At 40.4% G+C, this 24,062-nt stretch overlaps 1 protein-coding gene across 2 annotated transcripts; it reads left to right on the forward strand.

Annotated features, from left to right (window-relative positions):
• Positions 1-479: 479 nt before the first annotated feature.
• LOC118705212 (cytochrome c oxidase subunit 7A2, mitochondrial) lies at positions 480-9,631 on the forward strand. 2 transcript variants are annotated; one of them, XM_036413663.2, is made up of 4 exons: positions 480-634; positions 2,554-2,643; positions 7,917-8,001; positions 9,429-9,631. In XM_036413663.2, the coding sequence occupies exons 1-4, from the start codon at positions 617-619 to the stop codon at positions 9,485-9,487; spliced, it is 252 nt and encodes an 83-aa protein (XP_036269556.1). In that variant the 5' UTR covers positions 480-616; the 3' UTR covers positions 9,488-9,631. The 2 variants fall into 2 exon arrangements, with proteins under 2 accessions (XP_036269556.1, XP_036269555.1); XM_036413662.1 differs by lacking the exon at positions 480-634 and adding an exon at positions 2,365-2,406.
• Positions 9,632-24,062: the final 14,431 nt, after the last annotated feature.

A 24,062-nucleotide genomic window follows, 5' to 3' on the forward strand; every position in this document is an offset into this window, starting at 1 on the left:
CAAGAAGGTAAAAACTGGTACCCCGACGCAGGCCTTCACAGCGTGTTCTCAGCCCAAGGAACAAGAACGCCCTCACAGTTTCTTCGAAGGAGAAAACTGTGTAAGAGGAGTTACCCTTTTTGTTCCCAAAATCATCCACCTTCACATCTTATAGTTTCGGCGAAAGGGGTGCTCATTCAGCCTCTAAACGGGATCAAAGGTTGCTCCAAGTTTTACGCCTTCCCGTTCAAACCACACACACTTTCTAGGATAGCGTGGTCTCACAATAATCTCGTCCAAGCGAGTTACAAGAGAGAGTAACACCCAACTCCCCGCGTCTCTGGTCTCAAAAGTCGTTTGCTATCCCCAGCAGGCCGGGGGGAAAAGGTGTCCGACCGGCCGGGAACGAGACGAGGGAACCCGAACAGCCAGCTGGCTAGAGCGGTCACCGTGTCGCCGCCGCTCTTGCTGTTCTTCCGCTCTCTATGGTTGGGAGCGCCAGCCCTCCCCCGCCCAACCGGAAATGTTTATGATCCCCGGCTTATGCGCATGCCCAGAAGGTACTTCCGCTTCCTGCGTGACGTTCCGCAGTCCCGGCTTTTAGTAGTCGAGGTTGGTGGGCACTAACAGAGCCAACATGCTGCGGAATCTGCTGGTGAGGCGCTCCTCGCCCTGTGGTCGCGATGTGGGGTGGGAGCGTTGGGTGAGGAAGCTAAGGGACCACGACCGACTCACAAGCCTGTTCTGAGAGGGAGAGGCGGGCGGCTTCTTGGGTCACCTTGCTCCGCGTCCTTTTCCTGCCTGACGTTGCTTTCCCTTTGCCCCAGTCTCTGCTGGGTACATAGGGAGAGCGGAGAAGCTGGGGAAGTGAGCACAGGATTGTTAGATATGCATTTTTTGTTTGTTTGTTTTGTTTTTCCCCCTCGCCACCCTTAACTCTGGGGTGATGGGTGAGTTTAGTAGCTCTGAAGAGAGTAAATCCAAGGTCCAGGGGGGACGGTTCTGATGCCCCGCCTCAGACGGAAAGATGTTCCTCTATTACTGAAAGAGTGTAGGTTTCAGTAGCTCCGTGGGCATCGGATTTCAGCTAGAAAAGCAGATCGTCCAGTCTTGGATGGGACTTGAGCAGTCGTGGTGGCCGTGCGGCGTTGCTTCCTGAAGACGGTTCTGCAGTGTCCTTCAGCCTTCCACCGACTTTGAGCATGGGAAACATTTCTCCAAATGTTTTGTAACAATAAAAAAGGTTTTACTTAGTTTTGTAATATATTTTAGAAAGTGGAGTTTTCATTTAATTCAATTGGGTATATAATGCAAGTCTCCTTTTTAAATGATTTATATATTATTAAAGATCTATTTAGGAAAAAATGTAAAGAGAAGTATCTTAGGAACCCTACTAGTTTATTTTGAGATCACGTAATAGATTTTTAAAATGATAGAGTTTTAAATGAAAACATTTTAACTATTGGTGTATTTTGTTATCATTTTTTATTTTTGTAATATATCAGTATGCTTTCTTCAAGGATTACATAATACTGATTGAACTAAGGTCAAGGTCATGTTTGTTTGTGCTCAAAAATTCACATGAATTGCTTATATATATATTATTGATTTTTTACAGAGAGGAAGGGAGAGGAATAGAGAGTTAGGAACATCCATCAGCTGCCTCCTGCACACTCCCCACTGGGGATGTGCTCACAACCAAGGTACATGCCCTTGACTGGAATGGAACCCGGGACCCCTGAGTCCACAGGCTGATGCTCCATCCACTGAGCCAAACTGGCCAGGCATGAATTGCTTCTTGAATGTGGTCTTTGGAGACTGCAGAATCAATATATAAAAGGCTAAGTGACTGTTGCATCCAAAACAACTGAACGGACAACCTAACAGGCTGTGTGGGGAGACCAGGCTGGCAGGGGGGTTAGTGAGGGGCATCCAAACGACTGATCAGCAGGCTGTGGGGGCGACCAGGCTGGCAGGGGGTTTAGTGAGGGTTAACCATGCCAGCGGGGGGGGGGGGGGGGGGGGGGGGGGGGGGGGCAGTAAAGGGCACGTTGTTGGAGGGAGCTGTAAGGAGTGACCAGGACAGTGAGGGGGGGGGGGGGGGAGTTGGGGGCGACTACACTGGCGAGGGGCAGTTGGGGGTGACCAGGCCAGCTTGGGCGGGGGGTGGGGGGGGCAGTTAGGGGCAGTCAGGCAGGCAGACATGTGAGCAGTTAGGAGCCAGTGGTCCCAGATTATGAGAGGGATGTCCAACTGCTGATGATTGAGCCTAAACCAACCGTCGGACATCCTTCTAGGGGTCCCAGATTGGAGAGGGTGCAGGCTGGGCTGAGGGGCCCTCCTTCCCCCCAGGTATTAATTTTGTGCACTAGGCCTCTAGTATAGTATAAAGAGCAAAGGATGGCCAACACATTGGAAATCCTGGATGTTGGTTTATAACTTTGTTACTGACAAATTGGATAGATTTTAACTCTCACTTTCCCTCTTCTATAATTGTGAAGATTGTACATGGATGGTTTTAAAGGTTTCTATAAGCCCTACATCTGTTTAATATGTATGAATTTTTAATTTCAGGCTCTTCGTCAGATTTCCCAGAGGACCATTACTACTGCTTCACGCAGGCAGATTGAAAATAAAGTTCGAGAGAAACAGAAGTTATTTCAGGTACTGAAATATTTTATAAGATATTTTTATTTATAATAGTATGATTACCAAAAGGTAAAACTAGGAAGTAAATCTGGAGATGTCTGTTGTATTTAGCAAAAGTATAATAAGAAACTGTCATTTGATAGCTAACTGAGCATTTTCTATATCTAGGAGGCCCTTGAGAAAGCATAATAAATTAAGGGGGCAGAGACACTTTCTTTGGAGGAGTTACATTGTGTAGTTGCACAAGAATAGGCAAATAGACGTAAGGAAGGGCCCAAAATATAAATAAAGATAAATATGTATGTATGAATTTAATCAGTGGAAAAAGTGATATAATGAGCTGAAGCCGGTTTGGCTCAGTGGTAGAGCGTCGGTCTGTGGACTGAGGTCCCAGGTTCGATTCCGGTCAAGGGCATGTACCTTGATTGCGGGCACATCCCCAGTAGGGAGTGTGCAAGAGGCAGCTGATTGATGATTCTCCCTCATCGACATTTCTAGCTCTCTATTTCTCTCCCTTTCTCTCTGTTAAAAATCAATAAAATAGCCGAAACCGGTTTGGCTCAATGGATAGAGCGTCGGCTTGGGGAAAGGTCCCGGGTTCGATTCCGGTCAAGGGCATGTACCTTGGTTGAGGGCATATCCCCAGTAAGGGGTGTGCAAGAGGCAGCTGATCGATGACTCTCATCGATGTTTCTAACTCTCTATCTCTCTCCCTGCCTCTCTGTACAAAATCAATAAAAATATATTTTTAAAAAATCAATAAAATATATTAAAAAAAATAGATATTAAAAAAAGTGATATAATAAGTATTGGAAAAATTGGCTATTTTAAAGGAAGAAAAGTTTCATCCCTTCTATATTATATATTAAAAGATAAATTTCAGATGTAAATTCCTCTCAAAAAAATTAGAAGAAAACATAGGAGATATTTTTTTCCATTCCACCAGTTTGGTTGAGATATGATTGACTAAAATTCTATATGTCTAGATTGTACCTGATTTTTTTAAGGTGTACAATCTGATGTTTAATGTATAATACATGCTAGATAGTAGTATAATTAATACAAATGTTTTGGAGAATATTTGAAAGTATTATTAAAAATAAATTATATAACCTGTCATCTAAGACTCCCACTTTTAAGAATCATTCCTACAAACATAGTAGCATAAATATTTACAAGTAGGAAAAAGGCTATTCATAATGGAATTTTAATATCAAAACACCCCAATAATCTACCCATTAATAGAGGACTGGTTAATTAAATTATATTTTTGTACAGTGGAATGCTAGTAACTATTAAAAGGAATGAGGTTTATTTAAATAGACTAAGAGAAAATGCTTTTTAAAAAGATATCATAAGCAAAAAATAGTATGTGACAGATCATTATATAACATTTCATTTTGTATTTTAAGCACGTAGGTATATAAATTAGATATGACAGTACAAGCATTAAAATTTTTTTAAGGCTATGCACCATACTGTTAATAGGGGTTTCTGATGGGATAGAATAATTTACTTTTGTAAGTAATCTACTTTATTTTTTGTTTTCTTTAATGTGATCTTTGGATTTTTGCAAATATAAAGTTGGACCATCTATACTACATAAAAATAGAATAGCTACATTTAACAAATGTATTAAATATCTATTCTATGACAGGTGCTGAACTAGGCATTAAGGCTATAGATTTAGGGTTATAAACCAAAACCCCTTTCCCTTATTTTTTAAATAATTCTTTATTGTTGAAAGTATTACACATGTCCCCTTTTTCCCCTTATTGACCCCCTCCAGCCTGCCCCCACCCCTGCTCAGGCCCTCACCATCCCTTTGTCTGTCCATAGGCCATGAATATATGCAAACAAGGTCCTTGGTTGATTAACCCCCACTCACCAACTGTCTCCCGCCTTCCCTCTGAGATTCCACCCTCTGTTCCATGCTTCCATGTCTCTGGGGATCCACTATCTTCATCAGTTTATTTTGTTGCTTAGATTCCACACATGAGTGAGATCATGTGATACTTATCTTTTTTAAAAAAAATATATATTTTATTGATTTTTTACAGAGAGGAAAGGAAAGAGATAGAGAGCTAGAAACGTCGATGAGAGAGAAACATCGACCAGCTGCCTCTTGCACACCCTCTACTGGGGATGCAACCAAGGTACATGCCCTTGACCGGAATCGAACCCGGGACCTTTCAGTCTGAAGACCGACGCTCTACCACTGAGCCAAACCTGTTTCTGACTGGCTTATTTCACTTAGCATGATACACTCTGGGACCCTTCCATGCTGTTTCTAAGGGCAACAGATTACTCATTTTTACTGATGCATAGTATTCCATGGTATAAATGTACCACAGCTTTTTATCCACTCACCTACTGATGGGCACTTAGCTATTGTAAATTACGCCGCTATGAACATAGCGGTGCATACATTCTTTCTGATTGGTGTCTCGGGATTTTTAGGCAATATTCCTAGAAGTGGGATCACTGGGTCAAATGGCAGTTCCATATTTGTTTTTTTGAGGAAACGCCATACTATTTTCCATCATGCTTGCACCTGCCTGTATTCCCACCAGCAGTGTACTAGAGCAGTGTTGCCCAAACTTCTCTCATGATGAGAATCACCTGGTGGAGTTGTTAAAACACAGATTCCTGAATCCCAACTAAGAAGTGCTAAACTAGAATTTTTGGGAACATATAGGTAAAATTGTATACAGAGTGTTCCCAAAACTAGAATTTTTGGGAACATATAGGTAAAATTGTATACAGAGTGTTCCCAAATATTCTAGTTTAGCACTTCTTAGTTGGGATTCAGGAATCTGTATTTTAACAACTCCACCAGGTGATTCTCATCATGAGAGAAGTTTGGGAAACACTGTACTAGAGTTCCCTTTTCACCACATTCTTGCCAACACTTGTCACCTGTTGATTTGTTGATGGTAGCCATTCTGACAGGTGATACCTCATTGTCATTTTAATTTTCATCTCTCTAATGATCAGTGACTTTGAGCATTCTTTTGTTTCTTGGTTATTTGTATGTCCACTTTGGGGAAATGTCTATTTAGGTCGTTAGCCCATTTTTTAATTGGATTGTTTATCTTCCTTTTGTTAAGTTTTATGAGTTCCTTATATATTTTGGATATTAATCCTTTATCAGATGTATCCTTGCCAAATATGTTCTCTCATACAGTGGGTTCCCATTTTGTTTTGTTAATGGTTCTTTTGCTATGCAAAAGCTTTTTATTTTGATGTAATCCCATTTGTTTATTTTCTCCTTTGTTTCCTTTGCCCTAGAAGATATATCTGTAAACATATTGCTATGAGAGATGTCTGAGATTTTACTGCCTATGGTTTCTTCTAGGATTTTTATGGTTTCCTGACTTACATTTAAGTCTTTTATCCATTATAAGTTTATTCTTGTGTATGGTGTAAGTTATTGTCTAGTTTCTTTTTTTTGCAAGTGTCTGTCCAATTTTTCAACACTATTTATTGAAGAGACTGTCTTGATTCCATTGTGTACTCTTGCCTCCTTTGTCAAATTTTAATTGTCTAAGTATCTTAATTTTTTTATTGCAATGGTAAATGGGATTATTTGCTTATTTTCTTTTTCTGAGAATTCATTGTTGGTGTACAAAAAAGCCATCAATTTTTGGGTGCAGCTTTGGAGTGACATGTTCTATAAATATCAAATCAATCTGATCCAGTGTATCCTTTAGAGTCACTGTTTCCTTGTTAAATTTTTGTCTGGAAGATCTATCTAGTGAAGTAGGGGTGTTTAGTATTTTTCTATATATTTAGGTGCTCCTATATTGGGTGCCTATGTGTTTACCACGGTTATATCCTCTTGTTGAATCGTCCCTTTAGTATTATGTAGTGACCTTTGTTGTCTGTTTTGATGGCTTTCATTTTGAAGTCTGTTTTGTTGGGTATGAGTATTGCTACTCCAGCTTTTTTTTCTTTTCCATTTGATTGGAAATTTTTTCCCCATCCTTTCACTATCAACTTGTGTGTGTCTTTTGTTCTGAGATGGGTCTCTTGTGGACAGCATATAGTTGGGTCAAGTTTTTGTATCCTTTCAGCTACCCTACATCTTTTGATTAGAGCATTTAATCCATTTACATTTAGGTTTATTATTGATAGGTACTTATTTATTGCCATTTTAATTCTATATGGCTAGGTTTCTGTCTCTGGCTCTTCTCAACATTCCCTGACTTACAGCAATCCCTTTTAGCATTTCTTGTAATGCTGTCTTGGTGGTGGGTGATGTACTCCTTTAGCCTTTTTTTTTTTTTTTTTTTTGCCTGGGAAGCTCTTTATTTGACCATCTATTTTGAATGATAGCCTTGCTGGATATACTAATCTTGGTTTCAGATCCTTGCTTTCCTTTACATTGAGTAATTCATACCATTCCCTTCTGGCCTGTAAAGTTTCTGATAATCAGGTGTCAGCCTTATGGGAATTCCTTTGTAGATAACCTTTTCTCTTGCTGCTTTTAAGATTCTCTCTTTGCCTTTAATTGTTGGCGCTTTAATTATGATGTGTCTGGGTGTGTGCCTGCTTGGGGTTCTCTGTGCCTTCTGAGTTTATGTGACTTTTTCCTTCACCAGGTTAGGGAAGTTTTCTGCCATTACTTCTTCAAACACGTCCTCTATCTCTTTATTCGTGCACACTTGGTATTCAAGTATTTTTTACGTTTCACTTTGTCCCACAGCTCCCCTTAAGCTGTCCTCCTGTTTTCAGTTTTTTCCTTTTAATTCTCTGATTGAGTGATTTTTTTTTTTTTTCAACCCTTCTCCAAAGAGTCTTCTGTTAATTACTCAGGAAGTTTTTCCTGTATTTTAGTTGTAATTCCAGTTTGGTCCTGGGAGCATGTCAATGTAGCATCCAGTTACTTTGCCACCATTTTTAATCTCTCCCTTTATTTTAAAGAATTTAAAAAAAAACCAAAAACCTTCTCTTGGACTGAGTCTAAAATGTGATGATTACTAATATTTATAATTAAGTTGATAAACTCAATGAGTACATTTTCATATCGACACTTTATATATTCCATGAAAAGAACATCTTTTTTGGATCTCAAATTAACTTTAAAAGAAAGAGTGTTGACTCTAGAAGTTCTTATTTTAAAAGTAGTGGTAGGAGTAGCAGTAGTAGTAGTAGAGAAAAAATCAGGAAAATTGTAGTTCTTTTTAATTTTGAAATTTAAAATTTAAATTTTAGGGGTTTATACAGCCATTTAATTTTATATGAATGGGTTAGTCTTTTTATTAATATTATTTTTTTTAATTTAGGAAGACAATGGAATTCCAGTGCATCTAAAAGGTGGGGTAGCTGATGCCCTCCTGTATAGAGCTACCATGATTCTTACAGTTGGTGGTAAGACATTTGAAAATTATAGGAAAGTAATAGTAAGATAACTAACAATTTCATTGCTTTTACTATGCCAGTATTTTTAAAATATTATCTTATTAAATTCATTGGGATGACATTCATTAATAATAATGTATATTTCAAGTATACAGTTTTATAATACATCGTCTGTGGATAGCATGCTATGCCAGTATTTTAACACAGGCAGTCTTTCTCCAGAATCTGAGATTTTTTTTTTTTTTTAAATATATTTTATTGATTTTTTTACAGAGAGAAAGGGAGAGGGATAGAGAGCTAGAAACATCGATGAGAGAGAGACATTGATCAGCTGCCTCCTGCACACCCTCTACTGGGGATGTGCTCGCAACCAATGTACATGCCCTTGACCGAAATCGAACCTGGGACCTCTCAGTCCACAGACCAATGCTCTATCCACTGAGCCAAACCGGTTTCGGCCAGAATCTGAGATCATAATGCTTTGCTATAAGGATTCAAGGGGGTGATTGGTACATATTGTATAAGAACATTTTAATGTCTTTAACAAATGTACCAGTAAAGTCTGATGATTGGCTTTCCATGTGCCACTGGTGGCCCTGTAGGCCTTTGGAGGAATCGAAGGCATCTACTCTACCCCATCTCCTATAATGGGCTTTTAAATATTTTGTGATACATAATAAAAACATTTTACATCTCAATTTTGTACACCCTTATTTATGAAAAAACCAGTATAGACCAATACTTAATACTATATGTGAAGTGCTTTGACTTTTTTTATGTGGGCAGATCCATTATTCAGTATTAGCAGTGTAATACACAAATTGGTATAGTAGGAGCAGAGTTATGAATTTTAGTTATTAGCTATTCTTATATTAAAATTGGTTATTTTAAAATTATATATCATGTTCCTTAGTTTTACATTGATAATACATTTTAGGGAAAGCTTGTGTATTTTTACCTCTTGTTGATGTTTTAATTGTTCTTAGCTTTCTCAGGCAATCTTAGATAAGTATGGAAATTATATATGTTCTTAATTTTACTTAAAATTTTTTGTTTTTAAGATGACAAATATTATACATTATTGTGCTGTTTCTAACACTTTGTGTAGAAGTTAAGTAATATTGAAACCAGAATAAATATTATATACAGGGTGACTTAAAAATGTTTACATAGTTTAATAGCTAGTAGTTCAATTTTGAAAATGAAATGTATTTTAATAAACACTGCCTGTGTAATTATTCAAAATATGCATATATATTTTCTTGGGTCACCCTATTTTTGAAAAAATTTGCCAGTACCCGTTAAAGTAGTCTTACTGCCAACCTTGCCTTTATCTTAAAATTTTTAGCTGGAATATTTGGTTTATACATTTGAATCTTAGAATTTCTTCTAAGTTCTTCTTGTGTTTTTGTTTTTTGTTTTTTTAATTTTTTTAGGAACAATTTATGCCTTGTATCAGCTGGCTTTGGCTTCATTTCCCAAGAAGCAGGACTGACATCAGTTATCCTCCCAGCAATGAGCTGGTTCAGTTTCATTCAGCTCTCTATGGACCAGTAAGCTGACGATAGCTGAGTTCTTCTTTGGGATCAATATTTATTGACTTGTACTAACTGCCACCAATAAAGCAGTCTTTACCATGCTTTGTCTTATTTTATCACACTTTCATGTACATATACCAATAATTTTCAGCTTTTGGTCAGTATTATAAATTTTAGGTAAGGAACAAAAAAATTACTCTTTTGTCATTAAGGTTGTATAAAGTACCATTGTGATTTTTTTAGTGAAATTTTATTTTTAGCAGCTCAGCTTTGGAATGACCTTCAGCTATAACTGAGCTTGAAGTCCTGCCCCCAATCTACTGTATCCTGGGATATGCTAGAACCCAAGGTTAGTGGAAGCAGACTATTTTTGGCACATGGGGTTCAAGTTTTTTTTTTTTTCTCTCCTTTATTAGCTATGTGAATGTATAGTTAAATATTGGTTGTAATCAGTTTAGATTTAGGCTTTAGTAGATAACTGTGAAATAATTTAGTATTTATTTCTTTTCATACTCAGAATGGGTTTCTGTTATGTTTCTTTAACCATAACAAAAAGTGTAACTTTCCTTAAATACTTAGTTCATTTTTAAAAGTTACCTTCTCAGAGGAGATTAAGGAGTTAGACTTTGCCATCTCTGCAAGGTGTATGTTTAAAACTATCTAAAGATTAGAGTCTAAATGCATCAGATCTAGGGCTGTATAATAAATTTCAGTGTTTGGATGAAGTGGATAAAAGTAATGTATTCAATATTTTAAAAAATTGAGTCAAATTTGAAATAGCCAAACTTAGCCTTTTCCTATTAAAACATTGAGACTTGGGCTACAAATGCATCTCAAAAGGTACTTAAGGAAAGGTTTTTCAGTATTGAATCTTTAAGGTTGGAAAAGGTTCTTAGTAGCTATATTATTAAACCAGTCACTTAAATGCACAAATCTTATTTCTATCAGCAGAGAACACTGCTTTTGAAGGGATTGGAGTAAATAGCATTAGACATTTCTAAATGCTGAGAAAGTTCTTAAGATGGTCTGGAATCTGGTTCAATTCAGTGATTCAAAGCTATAAAGCAATCATTGATAATATTTTAAATTAGAGGCCTGGTGCACAAATTCATGCACCAGTGGGGTCCCTCAGCCTAGCCTGCAGGATCAGGCTGAAACTGGCTCTCTGACATCCCCCGAGAGATCCCGGATTGGGAGAGGGTGTAGGCCAGGCCAAGAGACCCCACCATTGCATCATCATGTCTGGGGAGGTATGCGGGAGGTTGGCCAGCTGGGGAGGGGGGCAACAGGAGGGCTCCAGGGCGTGTCCAGCCCCTCGAGCTCAGTTCCGATTGGCCAGACCCCAGCAGCAAGCTCACCTACCAGAGTGTCTGCCACATTAGATACTTTAAATATGGTGCTCAGTGCATGTCATAGTAAGCAGTTAAGCGGCCTTAGTATATCATTAGCACATTACACTTTGGTGAAAAGGCCAACCAGATGACTGGACACGTAGCATATTAGGCTTTTATTATATAGGATGGCATTTTACAAAGAATTTCATAAACCTGATGGAAATGCTTTTATGGCATATGGGAGATACTGTTATATATTAAAAAAGGAAAACGGCCCTGTTGGTGTGACTTAGAGGTTGAACGTCAACCTATGAATCAGGAGGACACTTCAATTCCCAGTCAGTGCACATGCCCAAATTGCGAACTGGATTCCTAGTGTGGGGTGTGCAGAAGGCAGCCAATTAATGATTCTCTGTCTTCATTGATGTTTCTATCTCCCTCTCCCTTTCTCTCTCTGAAATTAATAAAAATATTAAAAATAAAGGACAAAACTTATACCCTCTACAACCTTCATATCAACACATTTTTTTTTAATGCCAAAAATGTTTGGTCTGTTAACAAGGCAACCTTAGATAAAGTAAAAGTAGTTTAAATTCATGATACTTTAGAAATTCTTCTTGCTAAGATTAAATATTTGTCTTTTATCCTAAAATTCTGCTTTGTAAGCAGGGGTGGGGATGGGAAGGTGGGCAAGGGGCAAGATTGCAGGAGAGGGGTTGCTGAATAGAATCCTATGCAAATGTCTGCTATACTTTGCATTAGTAGTTACTATTATTTTTTAAATTTTTATTGATTTTTTAGAGAGGGATAGAAAGTTAAAAACATCGATGAGAGTGAAACACCAATCAGCTGCCTCCTGCACACCCCCTACTGAGGATATGCCCACAACCAAGGCACATGCCCTGGACCGGAATCAAACTCGGGACCCTTCAGTCTGCAAGCTGGCGTTTTATCCACTTAGTCAAACTGGTCAGGGTAGTAGTTACTATTACTGATAGATTTCAAGGATTTACCGAAAGTTTATAGAACAAAGTCCTTAAGAAATACTATATTGAAAATGTAGCCTTTAGGAAATAAAAACAACATCATTCTAGTCTTTTTATCTTACCGCACATTATACTTTGAGAATAGTCTCTGTTATTAAATAGAAGGAATTCTATGTTTGTACTGTAGATACTAATACAAACACTATGGGAGGGCGGGAAGTAAAATTTTGTTAAAATTAGTACTAAGCAGGCCCTGGCCAGGTAGGTAACTCAGCTGGCTAGAGCGTCATCCCAAAACACCAAGGTTGTGGTTATGATCCTGTCAGGGCAAGTACAAGAATCAGCCACTGAATGCATAAATAAGTGGAGCAACAACAACAGATAAATCAATGTTTCTCCCTCGCTCTCTTTCTCCCCATTCTCTAAAAATTTTTTTAAAAGCACTATGCACAAACCCCCTGGCAACGGCCAAGGTGACACCTGATGTGTGGTGTTGCTCTTATATCAATCGGGCAAAGCAGATATACAGTCCTTAATTCATCCTAACTTAATGCCTGTGTCGGTGGCCAGAGCTGTTCCATGCCTGAGGCACATAAGATGATAACTGCTAGGTCTTGGAGGGGAAAAGATCAGAAACACTGGTCTCATAATAAGTAGATTATTATTTAACTGAAGCTTAGGAGGGATGTAGTTTTAAAGTTTGTGGAGCTGTTATTGCTCTAGTAACTTCTAGATAACAGTAAGTAGGTAGTTCTAGCACAACTCCATTAAGAGTGAACATGTCACATAGTTTTTGTGGCATGGATATCTGCTATTTGAACATAAAACGGCGCTATTGAGAATATTGAGTGGGTCACTATTGACTTTCAGAAAATTAGAATTGGGTCTAGTGTGGTAATGTTGGAATTATTTCAGAGGGCAGTTACTGGGAGTCATGTATTCTCAGGAGTCAGGATGTTCAAATCCTGAGTCTGCTATTTAACTGTCAATGTGCTCTTAGATGCATTTAACCTGCCTGTTTCTCGCCTGAAAAGTGAGTTTTAGAAATAGTGCATATAAGCTGTTGGGGGAAAAAACAAAACCCGAGAAGCACTTAAAATGGGGCCCGGCACAGTTGTAGCTAATAATATACATGAGCATCTGTCTTTTTCTGGGTTCAGGGGAAAAAAAAAAAAGTACTATGCACAAAGTTTATATTCTGTAGCTCTTTTAGATGAAGTTAAACCGTATTTATAGATGAAAAGAGGGTATGCAGTTTACCCAAAACTACAAATAAATGGCAGCACAAAATTTCAGCTTCAGTATACTGATAATAGCAGCGTGTGTAAACATGTACAGACTTGCATCCCCTGTAGTGAAGCTTCTTAAAAGAGTGATCAGTATCGTCTCTAGTTCCATTATTCAGTTTTATGTTGCTCTCTACATAACTTTCTGTTACCTATTTAACATTTGTCTCTCCCACTTTATGTTTGAGATCCCACCTCAGCGCGCTCATCACTGACCAGATGGCTCTGCTACTGCTTGGTGCATGCACACTCATTCTTCACACCCCGGGGAAGCTCCCGAGATTCTGTGGGAACCTGTGGCATTCTCTTTGAACCCCATGTGCCCTGTACTCATCTTCATTAAGTTTCATTCCTTTTAATTTGAATTCAAGTTTTAATTAAAATTTTTGATAAGACTGGGAACCAGTATAGCACTGCAGTTAATCCCACAGATGATGGAGTTACAAGACCAGCTTCCACCCTTGGATTACCATGGGTAGCTGAACTTGCTAAGCCTGTATCCTCAGTCTCTGAATGAAGTAATACCTAGAGCACATAGTCATTCTAATATATATAAAGCATAAAGGATGTTTTCTGACACAAGCCCAGTGTGCAAAAAAATGTTAGCACATCTGTTACCTCTGATACAGGAACTATGTTTTTTCACTTACATCCCTATGAACTTGGCACAGAGTAGGGTTATGAGCTGGTCAGGGCTGGTAGGGCAGGTTCACAATTTCATCTGTCCTAGGTGACCAGTCTTTTGGCTCTGCTGTCCTTAATGAAGCCAACAATGAGCACTCAAAACCTAGAAGCATTTCAGGTCCTAGCTCTGATTGTTTCGAATGCCCACACCAATACCAGTTTTTAGGGTGGGTCTTCTCCCCATCCAGTCAGCCGCCCCATCCCCCTGGGAGTGCGGTGGCAGGGGTAGGGTGTCCATGCAGGGGGGTTGGAAGAGCTTCCTGTGGCTACTTCCTCTTCCTTTGTAGTCTGGGCTCCTGTCAGGCTCTCCTCAGGCCCCTGCAAACTTGGTTCCAGCTGCCCACTCCCTGCTGTGTGCACATCAACATGCAAATTGGTTATGGGACACCATAATGGCAATTAGCATATTACCTCTATATGTATAGACTAGAGGCTTGGTGCACGAATTTTGTGCACTGTGTGTGTGTGTGTGTGGGGGGGAGGGGGTATCCCTCAGCCCAGCCTGCACCATGTCCAATCTGAGACCCCTCAGGGGATATCCAACTGCCAGTTTAGGCCTGAACCCTCCACTGGGCTCCTGCCACCTTCACTGGGCTCGCCAACCATAAGCCTGGTTTCTGGCAGAGCAGCGCTCCCCCAGTGGGAGCACACTGACCACCAGGGGGCAGCTCCTCCACTGAGCATCTGCCCCCTGGTGGTCAGTGCACATCATAGCGACTAGTCATTCCGCCTTTTGGTCAATTTGCATATTAGCTTTTATTATTCAGGATTGTAACTCACAGTGCGGAATGCTCAGCACACACTTTCCCTCCAGCCCCTGGTCTTAGAGACCTCATGTCCTAAGGCTCTGCTCACCCTCTTCAGCTGCCACACAAAGTAATTGCATCATGTGCGTGGAAACCCTTTGCAGGCTCCATCGGGACTACTTTGCTGAAGTTCCGATTACCCCAACATAAGGAGAGACACCCTCATTATCAGGTAACACCATCATGGTAAGGACCCGGCTCAGCCTACTGCAATGGTTTTAAACAGGCCATGGGTCACCCCAGATGGTTTGGCTCTATCCACATGGCCTGCAGACTGAAGGGTCCTGGGCTTGATTCTGGTCAAGGGCACATTCTTGGGTTGTGGGCTCAATCCCCAGTAGGGGTCATGAAGGAGGCAGCAGATCAATTCTCTCTCATCATTGATGTTTCTGTCTTCCTCTCTGAAATCAATAAAAATACATTAATAAAAATAAATAGGCCATGAATCAAATGTTGCTGCTCTCCACCCAGTCCTCTCACACCCTCTTTTGTCTTCACTCCCATCCCCCAACACACAAACAAACACACACACACACACACACACACACACACACACACACTGCTGGGGTCTGTAAAATGGGGTCAGGATTTCTGCTTCAACCAAGGGCGCCACTTACGCATGGCCCTCCTTCCCTGTCCATCTTGTCCCCAGTCCTGTGGGGTCTCTCCCTCCCTCTCTCCCCTCCATCTAACTTGGCAGGCCCTGCTCTGCCCCCTCTTGTGACCTCCTGAGTGCAGCCTCCCTCTTCCTCCTCCTGGTGTGGAGCTCCCCAAAGGCCGTGTGGGATGGGGAGGGCTGTGAAGAGGGGGCTGGGCAGGGTGGGCGAAGCAGTGTTGGTGTGGCTGTGGGGTGAGCCCAGGCGGGGCCTTGGAGGAGAGCTGGGGTGAGGGTCACAGAGAGGAGGAGGGAGGGACGTGGAGCCTGTCCTGTGGGAGAGGCACCGGGTTCCTTGGCTGCCCCCACCCAGCAGCTTTCCTAGGCCCCTGTGCAGCTGTCGTTCTCTGCACCTTGCTGCCTCCCGCTTCCTTTCAAGTTTTGGACTTGGTTTCTCCGACTCAGCCCCGCTCCCTTCTCTGCTGAATCCCAGGGAGCCTGAGGCCGCCCCCTGTCCCCTGGCCTGTCCCCTGTAATGGTGCTATCCAGTCTCCTGGAGTAGTTAGTGAAACTTATTAAATAAAAAGAAGCAGCTCTGAAAATTATAAATCGTGCACTGAGAATGCCCCAGGCTGTGGGGGGTTGCGCAGTCCACGGCTCTCGGATCATATGTACTAGCCTCCCACACCTCCTAGTCCCTCCTGGTTCCTGCCCCGCCTCCGTCCACCTCCACCGGGGCTCGGCCAAACTCTGGCAGTTTCCTGACAGCTCTCACCTCACACCTGACTCCAGTCTAGCCCACCAGCGCCAGCAGCAAGCTAACCTATCAGTCGGAGCATCTGCCCCCTGATGGTCAGTGCGCATCATAGCGACTGGTCGAGCAATCAGACTCCCAGCCTGACTCCCAGTTGAGGGTACAATTTGCATATTAGGCTTTTATTATATAGGATCAAGATGACAAATTCATGTTAATATATACCGAATGCTTACTGTGTGCCAGACACTATTGTAGGTGCCTGGGAATCATTGGTGAACAAAGAATGCCCTCAGAGTTTACATTTTAGTGAAGGGTGGCAGGGAAGACAGTTAATAAAATGTAAAAATAAACTGTACAGTGTGTTAGAAGATAACATGCTCTATGGGGGAAAAGCTGACATGGGGGTGGGCTGATGGGTTGCAGTAGTAAATAAGGCGTGAGGATAAGCTTCAATAGGAAGGTCAGAGTCAAATAGACTAGGTGAGGGAGCTGGTTGGTCAGATACAGGAGGAAATACATTATAGGAAGTGGGAACAGCTTAGAGAAAAATACCCTGTGGTGCTTGGCATATTCAAGGAACAAGAAGGCGAAAGCAGTCGTTGCTGGCTAAGCGAGGGGGATGTCAGGAAAGGAGGGATCACACCAAGTAGGGCTTGTAGGCTGTTTGTAAGGACTTTGGCTTTTACTTTGAGTGACATAGGGAGCCCGTTACAGGGTTTCTCACCAAAGAGAGGCATGTTTTAAAGAGGATTAGGTTGGCAGATGCGTTGAAATGGACCATAGGGGACCCAGGAAAGAAGCAGGCAGACTTGCAGCAGTCCAGGAGAGAAACAGTGGAGGCTAAGAGCAGATATTAGTGCTGGTGGCCATGAAAAGTCAGATCGTGAAAGGAGGATTTTCATCAACCACCTAGACTTTGCCCCTCCTCATCCATCCACCCAACAATCACTTACAGAAAGCCTACTTCGTGTGAGGCATGGTTCTAGGCTGTGAGAACACAACTGTGATTTTGACCTACCAGCTTCTTTGTGGAGCTTACATTCTAGTCAGTAGAGAGAAACAAGTTTACAAGCATGATAATGGTCTACGGTGGGAACTGCTGTAAACAAATCAACAGTATATGAGCTCAGGAAAAAAGAGGCGTGGAAGCTGGAAAAGGCCTCGGAGAAAGTGACATTGGAACTGAGACTAGAAGAAAAGGAGCCAGCTGTGCTAAAAGTCTGGAGAAAAGCATTTCAGGGGAAGGGAAATTGCACTGCATGGCTGATTCACAGAAAGACCAGCGTTGGAGCATAGGGGGCTGGAGGAGGAAAGCAGCGGTTGTTATCTCTTCCGGAGACCAGCACAACAAATGGCCGCAGCCCTAGGCACAGGGTCTAGATTGATTTCTTCTGGTTTCATATTATGCATCACATCTATAACAAGATATTTAAATGTTAACTAGCATGTGAATATTCTATACCAGCCAGTTGTTACTATTATCATCAAGAATTGGAAGCTGAGGAAATAGAGTTATTGGTAAATCAAACAGCACTTATTTTGAACTGTATTTTAAATCACCCCCACCAGATCTGTCTTAATTTGAAACCTAGATTACCTCCTAGGTAAGGAAAAAACAAACAAACATAAAACTACTTAGGACAACCTTTCTGGTTGGCACCCCACAGACTTTATTCTGTTTGAGTACTGTTGTGTCACTGGTTAAGTTTGGTAAATCTTCATCTTTTTGACTGGCAGTTTTTTATTCTCTCTCTTGTCTTCTGACTCCCGTGAAACTGACTATGTACCCACTATGATTGCCCATCTCTATTGAAATTATAGTTTTACAGCTGCTACTGACCTTATTTTTATTTTTATTTTTAAAAAATATATTTTATTGATTTTTAACAGAGAGAAAGGGAGAGAGATAGAGAGCTAGAAACGCCGATGAGGGAGAAACATCGACCAGCTGCCTCTTGCACATCCGCTACCGGGGATGTGCCCGCAACCAAGGTACATGCCTTTGACTGGAATTGAACCTGGGACCTCTCAGTCTGCAGACCGATGCTCTACCACTGAGCCAAACTGGCTTCGGTTGACCTTATTTTTTTTTTAAAAGAAACTTTTTAAAGTCAAGAATATATTTTGAAGGACTCATCTCATTAATGAGGAAAACCAATCAAAACCCAAGACACGTTCTAAAAGTTTATCCTAGTATATAATACACGGGGGAGGGGGAATGATTAAGTGTTTACAATCAGATTGTTTGAAAACTGCCTGTTGAAACGGTGAATTCAAAGCATATGTGAAGTATGCTAAAGGAGATTTTGGAGTATAGGTGATTGTGTGTGTGTGTGTGTTGTGTATTGTTTCCTTGAACTTGGAGATTACATGACCTTTCTTGACCTTTTGTAGGAGGCCATTATCTTCCCTCTGGAGAGTTGCTAACAAAAATGCTCTCTTGGCATTCTCCTGATGATTACAGGCTGATGTCCTTGTTTGACTTCTTACATCTGTTTCCAGGCCATTTTACCTCAATAAATGCACTTAGCTGAGATGTTTATGGCCATTAATATTGTATGCTTCACCCTTCGTGCTTTTTCTTAAAATTGCATCTGCTTTGGGAAATCGGTATGCGATGAACAATTCAGACTGTTTCAGTAAGAAAACACAGAACTTCTTAATAGATTCATAACTTTTCCACCTTGAATCTATCCTAATGTTATCATGATGATTTTAAAAAAAGATTTCTTTCCATTTTAAGGCATGGTTAAGAAGAAGTAGACCAGAAGTTCTTGTCCTGGATGAGGAGCTAGGAGGCTTATTTTTATTTGCCTCTATTGATATTTAACAATACAAGTCTAGACAAAGAGCAACTAGCAGAATCCCTTCACAAGATTGAAAGATAGAAAAGTAAACAAAACAAAACAAAAATATATATTTCTCAAGAAGAAATTTTGAATATCAGTTTATTTTTAAGTCTTTAGCAGGGGTGGGGAACCTTTTATCTGCCAAGAGCCATTTGGGTACTCATAACATCATTCATGGACCATACAAAATTATCAGCCTAAAAATTAGCCTGCTATATTTGGTTAAACATTTAATTAACTCACCCCTAATGCCTTGGCAGGGCCAGACCAAATGATTTTTGCCAGCCTTATATGGTCCACAGTCTGTAGGACCCCCCTCCACACTTAAAGATACCTTATGCCTGTTTCTCAAAGTGGCAGCAGCCAGCTTAAATAACAAATTTGTGATAATTAGTTTCCAAATCAAGCTTTTTAATTGCTGAAAATGGGTGTTTATTATGGATGATTTATTAAGCATGTTGAGAAAGTTCTAGAGGGTAGCAAGTCCCAGATCAAGGTGCCAGCCACTTTGGTTCCTGATGAAGCCCTCTTCTTGGTTTCTTGCTAAGTCCTACATGGCCTTTATTCTGTGACACCAGGGATAGATTTCTGGTGTCTCTTCCTCTTATAAGGACAGGGATATCATTGGATTAAGGCCCAACTCTTATGACCTCATTTAACCATAATTCCTCCTTAAAGACCCTATCTTCAAATACTAGTACAGTTACATTGAGGTTCAGGGTTTTAACCTATGGATTTTGAGGGAACACACCTGAAAGTGAGGTGGTTTTTTTACCTTTAAAATTTTCATGAAAAGGCTTTGGCTGGCCTAGGATCATTAACTGAAAAGTACCATTATTGGCCCAACTTGTTTCAGAGCTTACTTCTTGCCAATCCATGGCTTCTATTTAAGGAGCTAATGCTCTGAGAAGTTTTCATATGTTAAATATATACCATAGTATTATAAACTTACAGTGTTAAACATCTAAAAATATACTGCAAGCACTCAATGTGTTCATTCAAGGGTGAGTAGTAAGTGTTAAACATACATGAAGGTTATGTTTTTTTGTTTTTGTTTTTTCCCCCCAAGAATAACATGGAAAATTTCCTGGTAGAAGAGAGAAATTAGTAAATTACAGAATATCCTGTTCAAGGCTTTAGTGTCAGGAGAAATAGAAATTCTGAAATATAAGGGATCTGAAATTTATGTAGTTTTGGCATCTGAAGAATAATCTCAGCATTTCTTGATTTTTTTTTTTTTAAATGGGATGCTATTGAGGGTAGGAGGAAATATGATTGGAGAAATTCAGAAGATTTAGGCAGTTGCATTTAAGATGGACCAGAGTGGAGATAAAATGGCTTCTGAGGAGGATGTTATACTTAAGTAAGCAAGGTTTAAAAATATTTGGGGAAGGGAATTGTCCTCTTGAGTAAGAGTAAGGGTTTCAGGAGGAGCTAACAAGGCTCTACTTAACAGTAATCTAATGTCGCCGGCCGGTGTGGCTTCGTGGTTGAGCTTCGACTTATGAACCAAGAGGTCTTGGTTCGATTGCCAGCCAGGCCACATGCCCTAGTTGCAGACTCAATCCCCAGTTGGGAGTGTGTGCAGGAGGCAGCCAATCAATGTTTTTCATCTTTGATGTTTCTATCTTTCCCTCTCCCTTCATCTTTGAAATTAATAAAAAATATGTTTTAAAAAACAACAATAACCTAATGTCTTCTAAGTTATGTTTTGTGTGAGAAATGGGATGTCTGCTGCAAAGAGAGATGAATTAAGAGAAGAATGGGTAAATTTGTAAACAGTCTGATGCATTATTCTTAGATTTCTACTTTCAATAATGACGAAAAAGAACAATTGATGACAGAAATGACCTAGGACTAGACATTATAATTTTCAGTTGCAGCATTTCTCTTCAAGAAGTGAACCCAATCTCCACAGGTAAGAATATGAGAATGGTAGAAGAGAGAAGAGCTGCTCAGGAGACAGAAGTGGCTAATGCTGTCTTGTGCTAATTACGCTGAAGTTCTCACCAACCTGGGAACCAGTCAAGGTCAATTTACATTAGTGTCCAAGTAACCATGATTCTGATTCCTACCTACCCTCCACAAACACTGCTGTCCTTCAAGGTGTCCTAATTCATTTTTGTGAGTCATTGGTGCATCCTATATGCCAAGGAACATGTTTTTCCATATTCCTTTCTTCTTCCCTTCTTGTCAAACTGCTTCACCAACACTAAGAGAAATCAACTTCACCAGGCCCTGCTCTGTCCAAGATTCTGTCTTTGCATACTCCCAAGCCTACTTCCTCTGTGTCCCAGGGCAGAACTGGTTTGTATGAGGGAAAGGGGAGCACTTTTTTAAATGTATTTATTCAACAAACATTGAAATGCTTACTATGAGCCTGGAAAGCTTCTAGGCTGTGAGGTGTATGTATCTCCATAAATAAGACAGACACAATCCCTGCTCTCAGTGTTACATCCTCAGCTATGCTCCCTCATAGACGGTGAAACAGCAGTTTTGGAAGTCAAAGCCTTGCTAAGATTTTGGTGAAGACGGCTATTGCAGCTTTGGGCTTCTGCTAGCATGTCTCCCATAAGAACCTCATGTGCCACAAAAGAAGTAATAATTTTTAGGCACACAATGGCCCAACCCGTACTTAGAAAAGAATTGACATTTTTGTTCTGTTGATAGAACACAAAGTATTCAAAGCTTTAACTCTGCCTGCTGCATTTTCAACGTTTTACATGATTCTGGAGCAGCAACTTTCAACCTTTCCCACCTCACTGCACACGCAAAATAATTGCTAAAATTCTATGGCACACCACAAATATAAATTTTTTGCCGATCTGACAAACATGGATATAATTTTGGCTTATTCACACTGGGCGGCTATGGTTGTGTTGGCTAATGGCATTGTTTATGTGACGATCTAAAGAAAAAGAGTCCGTGCCCTGACTGAAAAGCCTGGTACTGCATGTCTCAAAAGAACCTGTAGCACAGCAGGAAGCCGGGGCACACCAGGGGGACATCGCTGTCCTAGAGCCTCAGCTTTGTCCTTGAATAGTCACTTGGCCTTTTGGGAGGAGCTTCCCAGAACAAGTGAAGAGCTTGTCCCCAAAGGTGTACCTACGTTGTCACCTCTTGCAAAACAGAAAACAGTTCCGCTTTCGACATGACCCTGATTTTTGGCATTTGACGCGTGCTTCAAGATTTCAAGGTTTTTAGGACCATGTTTCCATTAGATTCACGGTCAGGGAATTGTGACTTTCTTCTTCCCTTTCCATCCTACAAGGAAGCTGCTCTCAGTGGCAGCCTGGGGACAGGAACTGGCCCTTCCGTGAGCTCGTGGAAGGTCTCCTTTTCCTCTTCCCTCACGGTGCAACTTGTGATAGAAGGCTTAGGCCCCTAGGATGTGATACTGTTATGGTAGGGCATCGTTTTCCTGAAAGGGAAAAAAAGGAAATAAAGACTTTACTTCAAATGGCTCAACTTGAGATCAATGTTCACAACTCGATCCAGATTCAGTAGCCATTTGTTGATGGAGCGTTTCCATTTTTTTCTGTGCCCCCTTGAGGATTTGAGAGATGCTGTTAAGGGGCCAAGGCACCACTAGGGGGCAGTATTGGGTAGGGAGAAGGAAAATGTCACATCCACTTATTACCATCAAATTAAATATTTCAGTAAACCTAAATTTAAAATATCAGCTGTAGCCAATCAAAAGTGATCACCTCTGAATTCCTGTAACACCGCTCACACGTATAGGTGATGGCACCTACTGAGGGAAAGACTATTCATAATGGGCACGGAACATCCTTATCTGTCATTACTACTGAAGCATCGTTTTCCATGTCCCTGCCAATTTGTCATTGCCTCTCACTGAGTGCTTGATAAGTGTTAGCCGTTATTATTACTGTTATAACGTTAGTCATTGTTATTTCATAGTAGAGGCTTATTCTGACCACTTGTTTGGTTTAGTTTAGGAGTCAGAAACACTGAAACTAATAGAGTCTTTAACACTTTTGGGTGGACTTGTTTGGCTTCTAGGGTAACTACACCTTGTCCTTTCAGCCTGATACTCACGAGGAAGGCACTGATGGCATAGCGCTGTCCGGCACAGAAATCTGTTGGGTACCCAAAATTCCTCTTTTTATTTTAGTGATGAGCCCTTAAGATCTGAAGAGCAATGTACTATACTTGCTAACTCTTGTTTGAAGTTACAGGACCTACCTTCTTAAGCTAGCTTTAATATGCCTTTCTTCTCACTTAAATAATATTTAAAATTTGGGGACAGGAATAATATTTTTAAAAAACTTTAGATTTGAAATTCAAGTCAGGGAAAATTAGAAAAAAATGTGTGTAATCAACAGTTGCTTCAGATACCATCTGTATCAGAAAATTGTTATATTCTTGCACATATGCTTTATCTGCGTGTTTCTGTTCACTAAGCCACTTGGAATTGTAGACTTTATGAAATTTCACTCCAAAATACTTCAGCACATTATCCAATGTAACATACTAGCATTATCACATTATTTCCCAATATACTGGCCATATATTCAATTGCCTCAACTAACCTCCGCCAAATATCTGTTTTTGTTTGTTTGTTTGTTTTTGTTTTTTCAAGTCAGGCTCTTATCACAGACCATATACTACCGTGTTTCCCTGAAAATAAGACATCCTCCGAAAATAAGACCTACTTACAGGTTTCCTTCTGAGTGAAATATAAGGCATCCCCAAAAAATAATGTCCCCCTAGGCTAAACGTGAGAGATTTGGTCCACTGATTCTGAAAGAAATGGAGTCACAGGAAATTCAACAGGAAATTCAGGAATTGGATTGTTATGATGATGTTCCAGAAGATGACATGATTGTCATTGAATAAATGAGTAAATTCTTGATACTGGTTTGTGTTGACAACTACCGTACTACCGTACCGTATACAGGTAATAAATTTCCTTTATTTTCATTTAAGAATAAATGTGTACCGTATTCTTCTTCATGGAAAAATAAGACATCCCCTGAAAATAAGACCTAGCACATCTTTGGGAGCAAAAATTAATATAAGACACTGTCTTATTTTCGGGGAAACAGGGTATATCTGTTTGTTATATCCAAGGCTCCTATAAGCTGAAACAGTGCTTCTCCTTCCATTTTCTTTTGTCAATTTGAGAAGTTATTAAGTCTGTTATCTTAGAGCATGACCCTCACCCCTGTGTACTTGAACTTCATTGTAACTACAGTGCTCCGTGTTGGAAGT

This window comes from Pipistrellus kuhlii, unplaced genomic scaffold (genome assembly GCF_014108245.1).
Source record: "Pipistrellus kuhlii isolate mPipKuh1 unplaced genomic scaffold, mPipKuh1.p scaffold_m20_p_5, whole genome shotgun sequence".
Lineage (NCBI taxonomy): Eukaryota > Metazoa > Chordata > Mammalia > Chiroptera > Vespertilionidae > Pipistrellus > Pipistrellus kuhlii.